The 12,260-nt window shown below is 33.1% G+C and overlaps 1 protein-coding gene across 29 annotated transcripts in view; it reads left to right on the top strand.

The window, feature by feature from the left end:
- Nucleotides 1-12,260, top strand: part of RIMS2 (regulating synaptic membrane exocytosis 2) — a gene marked incomplete at its 5' end in the record, with an annotated part of 469,329 nt that overhangs the window by 315,162 nt on the left and 141,907 nt on the right. For 7 of the 29 annotated variants that reach the window (XM_080338791.1, XM_080338818.1, XM_080338793.1 and 4 more), the window contains one exon: nucleotides 3,283-3,348. The exons of 17 other annotated variants lie outside the window; for them this stretch is intronic. In XM_080338791.1, coding sequence (XP_080194917.1) covers nucleotides 3,283-3,348 — 66 coding nt within the window. Of the gene's footprint in view, nucleotides 1-3,282; nucleotides 3,349-3,947; nucleotides 4,056-7,647; nucleotides 7,714-10,101; nucleotides 10,165-12,260 lie in introns of all 29 variants that reach the window. 5 more of the 29 variants (XM_080338801.1, XM_080338790.1, XM_080338812.1 and 2 more) reach the window with 2 other exon arrangements.

Here is a 12,260-nt window from a genome sequence, read left to right as displayed (position 1 = left end):
ATCACTGAATTACTGATGTCTGTTTTGTTACCCTTGTGGTTCATTGAATTTTTAGGAAGGTGAAAGAAAATGGACAAATAGATGAGCGACCAGGAAATTTTAAGTCATCATTTTCTGTTCTCTTAAAAAAAAAGAAGTTATCATGCTTGCCTATGTGTCTGGAATCTTCTTGTGAGGATAGTGGCAATCTGTTTTCCCTGATGTGGGGGTGGGTGGGATGTATGTGTGTCTGTGTGTGTACATTAATCATCATATTGTAAAACCGATAGTTTGGTATTTCAGTATAAGTTTCTATCTATGCTATCCGTAAGAAATTACGTAATGTTTCAGAAATCTGTGAGGATACAGACTAATATTTTCATTTTGCCATACCCTCATTTGATATACTTTTGCCATCGACTACTATAATGTAGCAAATAAAGAAGGTGTGATAAAACGCTAGAAATCTAAATGAAGGTTACAAAAAAAAAAAAAAAAAGTATCTTGGAGATATTTTGGTTTTTTTAAAATCTGCTATATTTAAACCTTGTCCATCTCTCCATGGTCTTTCAAGCACTCCCATCTACATCTGCATATGAGATTATGGTTTTCATGACTGTCTCACAAGACTTGTTTATTTTAGGTACAGATCTGGAACTTTTCTGGAGTTCTTTTGCATTTAGGTGATGCAAATCTTAATAGATTTATTACATTGTGATTGATTTTCATTATGATTTTATCTTGTTTAGACTGGCTATTAGCCAAATGAAAATTGTGCATGTTTCAGTTTTGGACAGTGAGCATTAGGTATGTCATAGGCATTTTTGGTGTCAGCATATTTATAAAAATATAAATAAGTGATTTTAAGCTAAATAAGTAGAGTATTAATAATAGAGAAACAAATAGTGGAGTACTGACTGTTTGCTCAGAAGACAGATGGCATTTAAGCCTTTTGTTCTGTATGTCGAGGTACATAAAGCACATAAAAATATGCTGCTTCCTAATGTACATACATGTGATTTCAGGCATTCTCTCTTCCATGTGTATATGGCATGCACCTTTCCTTTCTGTTTTTACCAACCATGCATTTTTAATGAAAAATCTTACTGTTCTTCAACAGAAACCCTTTCCAGGCAGACAGACACTTGCTTAAATGAATTATATCTCTGTAACAATTAATATTGTAGTTAGAGATATTATGAAAATGTACAAACATTATTCAGTTATATATTCGTGTTTTATGATTAATGTGTTGTACTCTAGTAAGTTACTGTGTTAATTCATATTTGGAACTGATTTTTCTTCTGAATTAGTTCAGACATAATCTTCTCACTTTTTACATTGCACTCATAAGAACATTTTATAGTGGGTTACTATCTATTATGAGTTAGATCGTATGGATGACCTGGGCTCTAAAGAATATGGGAAAGTATAAATATCTAAATAACTAGTTGATTATATTATATTTATTTGCTGTCTTACATTTTTGAAAGACCATCAAGAAAACTTGTCAGTAATTCACTGGGAGATAAAAGGGGAAGTGAAAGTGAATTCTTAAAATGTCATCTACCAACTGGAAGCATTTAATTACTTATTAATACTAATGTAATATTTGCAAGAGCTTTGTGGTGTTAATTCCAGGGTTGCATGTAAATAATTTGAGGGCACATTCATGTGGGCATAGCCTGAGAATGTCACCATGTTGTGTGGTGTAAGCTGGTATGCAGTTGCTTGCTATCATCACACATCATAGCTGCTGTGGAGTATCCTCCTACATTTTCATTTAATTGTTATTCCTGTAGGTGTGCATATATTCTACAGCATATTTGAAGAACATAATGAAATAGTTTTTTAATGCTTCTGGGCAGCATGCTGACTGCCAGACTGTTATGGGTAGACTGCTTTTGGTATTTGGGTCTGTGCATTAGTTTTAGAAACCTAACTCTTTTTGCAGCCTGAAGTGTAGCTCTGTGATTATTTTCTTATTTGTTAGTCCTTCCTAGGACCTCATCTTCAAATTTTCACCATGTCAAACTGGACCCTGCCAAATGGCTCCTCATTCTTGTAACAAATGGCAAAGTTTAAATTGCATAATCCAGGACTTAAGTTAGAAGCTTTTTATAGTGGTGACTATGCTTTTGCCTTTATTTGACAAGAAGTAAGCACAAAGATCTCTTGTACTTTATATAATTAACAAAATATGCTTATAAATAATATATATATGTATTGTGTGATATATGTAATATTTATAAATATCCACATGCAAATGGGGAAAAGATCATAAGTGTAGGTAGTATAGCTACCTGTAACAATGTGTTTGATTACTAGAAAGAAATTAATTATAAGCAAATTAAGACAGGATGGATAAAAGTGAAGGGTAAGCCTGTGGTTTGATGGTGAAATCGGTTTACACATCCAATGCAGACTTTTGTGATTAGGCATTGCTTTAAAATATGCCAACTTCAGAGGAGCTGTAGATAGGGGATTCCTTTGCATTGTAATAATTCCTTGTAAATTGTAACAAAAAGCTGTTTTCAAAACAAATTTTCCTCTACCATGTGCATATATTTATACTAAAAGAGAAATAGCATTCTTGTACTTTTTTATAATTGGAAAAGATCTAGTGTTGTAACCAATATAAGTATATCAAAATATATACATTTTGACATATTTTCAAAACACAAATAAAATATAAATATCTTGGTTTTATTATTTTGAAATGCATGCATTTGTTTTTCGGCATATTCTGTTACAGATGTGATAACTATTCAATTATTACTTAAATAATAACAGGGCTTTCATCTGAATTAATCTTTTATTGCAATAGGATAAGTATTAGGAAAACAAACTCAGTAATGGGAAAGCTCTGCAGCTTTGTGAGGGCAATTTTCCCGATGGTGGTAGCCTTTCAGACAGATTAGGTAAACCTCTGCCATAGATATTATTCATACTGAAGTTATCACTGCCTTCAAGGAAGGGAAGAGGCAATCTGGCTTCTTGACATTGTTTTTGAACAGAGACTTATACATTTTTTCATCCTAACTGAACTAATGTAGAAAATCCCAAATTTTAGCTATCCATTCAATCTGTAGTCTCCTGCAGGCTTATCAGAACAAATATGTGAATCATCTAGATAATTTTACCTTTAGAACTGTTTCCAATTTTGATAATTTCAGTACTCTGTGCAATACTTTTGTAGCTCTTATATTATCAGGTTTTTATGTCTTTTATTTTGTTATGTGTATCATTCCTTTCCCATCTTATTGTCTCATATTTCTATTTTTCTTTCTGCCATCTACTCAGTCATTATGTTACTTTACCTCGTTCCCGGTACACCCAGTCCACAGATCACCATTACAGAGATGCCAGGTATATGTTTTCCCTCTGTGTGACTCTGTGTGGATAATGCATGTACTTCTATGTACCTGCATGTCCACTTCTGGTTTTATTAGTCTGTGTATAGTGGTAAAAAACTTAGAAGTGTTGAGTTAATGTCAGCATTAGCTTTCTTAGTATAGCATGCAGACAATCACTAGATAATTTTTTGTATGTTTAACTTTTTAAACTTTTTATCACTGCAAGTAGTCTACAATTGGTGGTGCAGGAAGATGATGCTATCTTTACATTATCCTAATGTCTTTTTAAAAGTCAATAGAGAAAATTATTGAAATCCAAACCCACAAATACCTGCTATCAGTGTGATTTAAATGTAAAGAATGTCATACATACATGACTGTGTTAAAGGTTCCAATAGATGAAACCAGAGTGTGATACCTTTTTCATAGTCTCAGCTGCAGGCCAATATATCTTAATTTTTAAAAGTAGCTCTGCAAAATTCCCCAAAGTTCCAGCTGAGTTTTGTCTTAGTGTTTTGTTCTGTTGCTGACATTGCTTGCTTTTCATGTTGTTTTGTCCTCATTTCATCTTTGTGTTGCTTTTCATTGTACTCACCCTTTATGTTTTGGCAGCCAGGATCACCCAATGTATCCTCTATTTTGTGAAGATGCAATCAGATTACTTCGCTCGCGTAAGATGTGCCGTACCTATTCTGAGGGTGCTTACTATGATCATGAGAGGTATAATTGATGTGGAGCATATTGTTAGCTCTGCCACTTATACTTTGGCAGTACTGTGTTTGGTTTCCAAACTGCAAATGGGATCTGTGTTTAAAGTGAACACATACAGGGAACATTTTTTATTATACTCTGTGAGTATGTATGTGTCTAAAATTGACTACTCAGGACTATGGTAAATCCCAAGAGAGGCTGAATAGCTTTACAGAAGACAGTTCATAAATTAGGTTACATGGATATTATATATAAGTGTCTTTGTATAACACTTATTTTACTTGAATTTTCCAAGGGCTTATAATATCTATTATTCTCTTTGAAATAATGAGGAAAGGCTTATCTACTTCAAAGTATACAGAAATAGAGTCTTTCTGAAAGCTCATATGTTTCTTAACTGAAAAACAGAGTGAAAACTAAAGGTATAAACCTATTTTGTAGTTATTTGTATAGTGCTTATTCTATAATTTATGAGTACTTGTATATATTCACAATACCTGTGCATGATTGCAGAATATCGGATTTCCTATTCATGTATGAAATATATGGCAGAGAGAAGTTAAGTCCATAATAATTTCTATGAAATAATTGTGCTTGAAACACAGTGGCTTTTAAGAAGCATAGTAAGACATATTGTGTACTATTGTGATTATGACATTTTCAGAAAATATTGCAAAACAGGAAAAAGTCTATATGGTTGTGTGTGAATAGAAATAAGGATATAAATCTGATAAACTGTGAGCAAATACAAAGGACATGATGATGGCTTCAGATTGCAAATGTTGGAATGGCTATAGCTCTGCAAGACAGACGAAGTAAAATTTTCCACAGTAGGAACTAAAGAATTCTTGATATATTAAGTTCATGGCTGCCTTCTGGATATGAGTTCCTCTGAGAAGTTCTTTAAGGTTTGCTCTGGATTCAGATAATATATAACCATAGTTTTACTAAGTGTAAAACTACTTTTGTGTGCAGAAACAAAATAGAATCTGAAACTTCTATAGTATCATAGGAGTATTCCTTCCAAAGAAATATTGCTTTTTAGAAATTTTCCAAAGCTATAGTATAATAGACATTATAATCTTTAAAACTCAGTTAAACCTTTGTTTGGAAAAGTTCCTGTTCTACATGAGAAATAATATAAAGTGTGTAAATAAGTTCAGTCTGCAGGTAGAGCTTTAGTAAGGAGAGGAATGTTTCATTTTTTTTTTTTTTCTGAAAATATGTGATGAAATGTGCTCATAGTTCAATAGTTAATTTTTGTATACTGTTTTTTTCCTTATTTATATACTCACATGTGCATTAGTTTATCTGAACCCATTTCAGATTGCTGGCTGTATCTGTGACTGTTCAGATATTGCAGAAAGTTGGAGCTATTTATCAAATTGCCTTAGTTTGAGGATCTTGACTTGCAAATCTAATCTTTGCTTCTACAGAGATTAATTTCTCAAAAATAAAGTAAATTAAAACACATGGCAAAAGTGACAGTACTGCATAGAGATGAAAAAGCTGGGATTTAAGCAGTGAGATGAAGTAAATATTTTCCAAACCAATTCCTCCAGGGGTCAGAAAGGAAAATCTGACATGAAGTGGAATATCTCTAGCTCAGTTTTAGAGCAGTATCTTGAGATTCCTTGGATCTAGAAACTGATCCTGGATTTTCCAGTCCTCTTGAATCCAGGCTGCCTGCAGGTAACACTAGCGTTCAAGTTACTTGAGTCACCTTACCAGATAGGAACTACTCTGAGTGCCTCAAAGCCACTATAGTTTTTCCTAGTTTTTCACTCTTTTTACCTTTCTGTATTCTGTGAGCAGTTCTCTAGGTATTTAAAGACCATTTAAAGCATAATCTTTATCCAGTTCCTCCTTATCCATTGAAAACAAGAAGTAATTTCCTCTTCCTTATTTTATTTTGTTGGAAATATATGAAAAAGTACTATTAAAACAATATTTCCTCATTATCTTTACCCATTTTCCCAGTTTAATTCTTACCTTAAATTACATTATTTCTGTAGGTCAAAGTGTCAGTCCCATCTTCTGAGTTCCATCTACTTAATGTCTTGTTGATATCAAGCAGCCACCTCTCTACCTGTCTTTCACTTTATTAAGCATGTGAAATAAGTTTCCAGTTTCCATTATTCATTGAAATAGCAAACATTGTTCTGCATAGTCCAGCATTCAGGGAAGAGTCATCTGGGACTTGGTATCTTATGTCACTGTGAATCCACCAGTGTGGGTGTCCTGTGGGCAACTGTCATACAGGTACCTCAGTAAAAATTACTTGCCTTTGTTATTATTCATGGCTCCTTTCATTGCTTGTCTTGTAGACATTCACAGCCAGCTCATTAACTCTTGTGGTCTCTTCTAGCAGTTTTTTCTCTTTTTTTTCCCCACAGAGTGACTTCTTCATTCTCTCTCATCTTTTCTTTGCTGAAATTTGTTTCAGCTACTGCTTATCAGATTTGATAGTCTTTAGTTCATTGGTTCTAGGACACATGAATATTATCAAAACCCTTAATTTCTGAGTTCATTCTTAGGCTATGGCACTCATCATTTTACCTTTGTGATAGTTTTTTTAGAAGAAGTCCAACTGTTTCCCTCCCAACAGAAGGGGAGGCTGCTTTGACAAGATACTCTGGCTTATGCCTGAGACAGACAACAGGCACATGTGCAGCTTCAGTGACTTCAGTGCCCTTTGGACCCTGCTCTTTCTCAAGACCATCCTGCTGCTCAGTACCCCCTGCCAGTTTTCCTTGACTCTTATATGTGATAATCACATACTCAAATTGAAAATATATAAGACATTATGGCTGGACATATAGAGCTTTACTTATGCTTTTATTTATATGCCCCAGTTCACAATTCTACCGAGTTATACAGGTTAGTTCATAATTTCACCTTCATCCATTTTAAATTGGCTGACATACTCATGATCTCAATGAGGTAGCAATGTTCTCAAGATTTTTATCCCACTTGGTTTTAAAATTAAAATATTAGTAGTCTCTCACAAATAAAAATCTGCTGAAAACATCACTGAAGAGAATTCTTTCTCAACTTACCTTTCTCAGAGCTCAGCTTTGTCACTGAGAACAACACTGTATGTGCTATTTTCATTTAGCCTGTGAAGTTAATGTTTAGAAGGCAATAAAAGCTGATTTGTGCACATTTTGTGCAGGATGAAAGGTTTATTTCAGGCAGAATTTCTGTTGCTTTGCTTGAGAAAACAAACTTTTGGTTCCATTTTGTTTTCTGGCTTCTGTTTTACCACTCAGATGTTTTCTAACAATCATATGCTCTTTTTGGTGAAATTTCGCAGTTGCTCAAATACTGTTTTCCTATTGATGTAATTTTTAACTCTTATGAAATATGTTTGTATTGGTCAAGTGTTCTTAATATATTGTTAATTATTTCTGAATAGAATTTAAAAGTAGAAGTGTAAAATGACATATATATGAAAATATATGTTCAGGAGATACTGCTGAACTGTAAATAAATGTACTCTATGTTCATCACTATGCTGTTAGTACAGTGAGGTAAAACATTATGAAAGAAGCACCCTTTAAAATGTCTGAAATATCTGTGCTGTTTATTTCATATTCAGGAGGACTAGGCAGGAGAGAAGAGTGCCTAATTCATATTATGACGACACAACCTATACTCCTGAAAGGTATTTTAATTTATATAGTAAAAATAGATAAAGTTGAGTAATACATTTTTTCCGAAGCGTAGTCTAGAATTTTTAATTGGCCTAGACTAATTATATTTAAATTTACAGTGCACTTTATGCAGTATTTCTCTAAATACGGAACAACTAATCTCCATAGTTTTAAGTACCTTATTTTCTTTTAGCTCTTCATTAACTTGACATTGGATATTTTTAAGCATAATTTTTGAAAATTTTTTATTCATTAGACGTGGGAGGAAAACCGAATAGAACAGAGCAGAGCTAGGTACAATTGAAAGTCTTTTCCCCACTTAACTGCAGCATATTACTAATGACTAACCTTTTCAGTCACTAGGAGTGATTACAGGACAATTTAGAATCCTTAATTTCATTCTTTAATACCCTGAATCATTTAAGAAGCTCCTCAGCTTTTGACATGTTACTGCCCATATTGACTTAAAAATGACTAAAAAAATGCCTTCAAATTGATTTTGGGTGCTTGCTGTGCTGGTACCAAAAGTACTACTGTTCCTCCTAAATTTTGGTATGCAAATGGTACATGACAGTGGACATCGTATAACTAAAATCGGACACATAATCTAAAAACTTTTGGAGTGTCTCTGGAAATAGTTATTTAATAAGAGCATTTCATGTTTAAAGAGCTAGGCAAGGTCCAGAAAGAAGAAAGTGTGCAGAAAGAAGCAATTTGATGTTCTTTTCCTTTTGCACAATTAGACCTTTTATATTTCTCTGTTCATTTTTAAGTCAGTATCTGATTTTTGTCTGCAGTACAGGAGCAGGAAAGCGGAGATTATTTTCTAACTAATGGCAAGAAATTTTGTTTTAATTTCCTTACTATGAATAAATACAGTCCTTAAAAAAAATAAAGTGCACTGAAATTTTAAAGCTGTATTTATATATTTATGAAGTCTGTAATACAATACTTTTACAGAAGAATCTTATCTAAAATACTGGCCAACTGAAGAGACTGGCTTTACTTTTAAGGATGCGAATGATCAGGACAAGTGTAAAGATATATCTGTCATTCTCAAACTGTATTCTAATTTAGATTAAACAAAATTTAAATTTAATTTAAAATTAGATTAAACTTAAGTAACTTTCCTCCAGTCATTTATCTGTCTACATGCAAAAAAAATGCCATTCCCCATACCATCCAATTTGATACAGACGAAATAAGAGCAGATGAGTGACATTAACATATACTGCACTCCATATGGTCTTCCCTCAGCCTAATGATGATGAGATGTGCGGTCATTTAGTTTGTAAACATATTGAAAAATTTCATATTTGGAAATCTGAGAATTTTGAAAAATACGGAGTTATGCAAAAAATGCTTTATGCATCCTACCATAATTCCTGGGAAGGGATTGATGAAAACCCTTGGATAAATATATTCAAGCCAGTAAGAAGTTAATTCTGCAGACCTTGGCTAGAATTTTCAGTACAGCCAAAGGAAGATTTATAGTCAAGTTGATAATAAGGTGGTCCCTTGATCTTTTCTGAAAATCCCTGCCTTGCTTCTCACTCATTGTCATGTGGAAATAGTTGAGCAGTGAAACTATTGCAGTTCCAAGGCTTTACCCATGCAGGATCCTGAAAATCTGGGACTGCAGAGTTCCCGTTGAAATCCCTTAACCAAATTTTGGATGATTTGCATGGATTCTTAACATATTGGAGTAACAGCACAGAAAGAGTTTATCCCCTGGTTTCTGGAATGAAAGCAGATTTTTTTGTCTATTTATTTTCTCCATGGTTCTACTTAAGATAAAATATTTCTATGTCTGCTTTATGTTGTCTTCAACTGATTTACTGAAATGATGCTGCAAATGTTTAGGTAGCCCATCTTCAGTATGTGGAAGAATAATATAGGTATAAAATGTAACTAGTTTTCATTGTTTGATCTGAGATGAGTTTTCTTCTGCATCTTAAATAACTGTAAAAACTAACCACTCTATCAAACAGAAAAACAAGAAGTTAGATAATTGAAGTTAAAAGCAGTATTTTTGTTAATACTAAATCTATCTCCACAATTATTTTTAAATCATTCCACAAACTCAATAACAATTGAAAATATGAAGACTTTGTATAAATAAAGGTAAGGGAACAGTTAGTCTGTATGGAACTGAAATTTATGGCTAAACTGCTGAGAAGAATAAAGGAGAAATGTATTAAGAATTATATAAGGAAAAAATAAACAGAAATTGCTTGGGTTTTAATTTAAAAAGATACAATTTTTTCATACCTAAGAGAAAGAACAAAATTCACAAAAATATTTGGACACATTTGAAAAGCGATTGTGTCATATGAATTAGAGTGTTATTAATCATACGTTTCTTTATAACACTTCTTTATTTTAACTGCATTGTAAAGGTGGTACAATGGTGCAAGTTCATGGGCAGATCATGTAGTCAATGGTTCAGCTGAAAACTATGGGTAAGTAAAGAGTGTAGTGTTACAGATACAGCTAAAATGTATTTCTAATCTTAATCATAAGAGTTCATTTTTAACTGTGCCAAAGTTATTCCTAATAAGTGTATTTTTCTTTATGCCTATCTTTCTTGACTCAGAACTGAGGCTCATTTATGTGCTTCTCTTTTTTCCACAATTAAGATGTTTTATTTAGTCACAAATAGAAAAAGAACATTAGTTTGAACTATTTTTAAAACGTGTTCTCACTGTTCAGGGCCACTTTATTGGACAAAGGCTTTTGACTGATAATATCTGCCTGCATTCACAGACACAGAATGTGTCTTTGAGATCTAATACTTTTTCGTTTTAGAAGAAGTCCCAGTTCTAACTGTCTAATCTATCTTCCTGTGTGATAGATGCATAACCCGTGCAAGGTGCTGTGTCCCTTACAATCCTCAGTTCTTCCCAGATGCACTTGTCTCCTGATCAAGGGGAGCACATGGATTTTCTTTGCTGTTAGTTCTTTAACTTTACTGCTTCTCCCTCATTTTCTTCTTGAGCTTGCAGCATTTTTCTTCTTTATTTTTGCTTATTTCTTTTATTAATGTGCACAAAGCTTGCTTCTTTCTGCCCTTCCCTATCTTTTAAGTAGGAGCTGGACTATGCCAGCAGAATATTTTAGCTAACTAAAACAAATATATGGTATGGGTCCAAAATGCTGGTAAATCCTGAAGTTCTTGAGTGAAATTCCTGCAGAGTTACCAGGAACTTTTCTTTGATGAAGACCAAGAGTCTCTCAAAAACATTTGTTGTGAAATTATACAAAATAATATTATAGTTTGGCTTCTCAAATGCTATAATTTTCTCTGTACAAATATTTACTAACATGTAAATTGTGTATTAATATTGAATTAATTACTTATTAGTAAATTAATTACTGAAGATACTTTGAATTTTGTGTTTCTCTTTATTCTTTTGCGGTGACACAAGTCAATAGATCTCTCTGGAGAAATAGTTCTGTATCTAAAACAAATCACTGGAAGGCTATTAGACTATACTCAGCTGAATATAACAAATCATATGAAATATTACTATATATTGAAAATAGAAGATAGATATGTATATATAAGGGATTAGTCACAGTTCACCTGCAGTCCTAGGGCCATTTAAATAAAATTGTGATTCATATTTGTCGTGTATATGTTGACTAATACAGGAATTCTGTTTAAGTAAATCCAAGATTGAAGGAGAACATAAGTGACTTTGTCAACTTGAAACTAAAAAAATCTGGTAAAAAAAAATAATCCTTCAATATTTTAATGCAAATTTCTGTCTTCTCTAGAGAGAAGAGGTTTGTAAGGGTCTTTTTTCTCACCATGAGTACAGCCACAGAAACTTACTTGAGACCATATTTCTTCCCTAGCTTTTTGAGCCAGTGGGCCACTGCTTGCTGGCTCTTCAATTTTAAGTGTTTGAAGTATACACTTAATTTGTGCTTATGGCAAAGGCCGTGCATATCGGTTCTTCTAGGAAGGTGCACAAGCATGCTGAAAGTGGACAGCATTTGAAGAAGGCTGCAAAGTGCTTAGAGTAAACAAAGCTTTTGTATTTGCTTTTGATGGTCCATTAAATAGTTCCTCTTTACTTGACTTGTCTTATATTTAGTACTGTATAGATGCTAATGTATGCAAATATATGAGGGGGAAAAAATACTGTAATTTGAAAAAGAATCTTATTTGTTAGTACTCTCTGTCCCCATTTAAATTTGGCTCCATAAAACTGTGAAATAAGAAATAAAATATAAGAACTTTTGTTGTGAACCAATATGACTCTTAGGTAGATCATAAGGCATACAACATACTTTAAAAGAATGAAAGCTACTTAAATGGGTCAAAGTCTGTTCAGATCAATGGATTTATGCTTTTAACAGAAACCTTATGCTATTTTTCTCATTTGTAATTTAAGAGCTGAAAGGATAATAAAGTCTCACGTAACTGCTTATCTTGAAATGTTCTGATTGCAATCCTGGCTTCCTCAAGTGGCAGAACTCTTCTTGACTTCAGTGAAGTCAGAATTACAGTTCTGTTGCCAAAAGTTAAGAAGACAGAAAAACATGTAGT

This window comes from Nesoenas mayeri (genome assembly GCF_963082525.1).
Source record: "Nesoenas mayeri genome assembly, chromosome: 2".
NCBI lineage: Eukaryota > Metazoa > Chordata > Aves > Columbiformes > Columbidae > Nesoenas > Nesoenas mayeri.
This window is presented reverse-complemented; position numbering and strand designations above follow the sequence as displayed.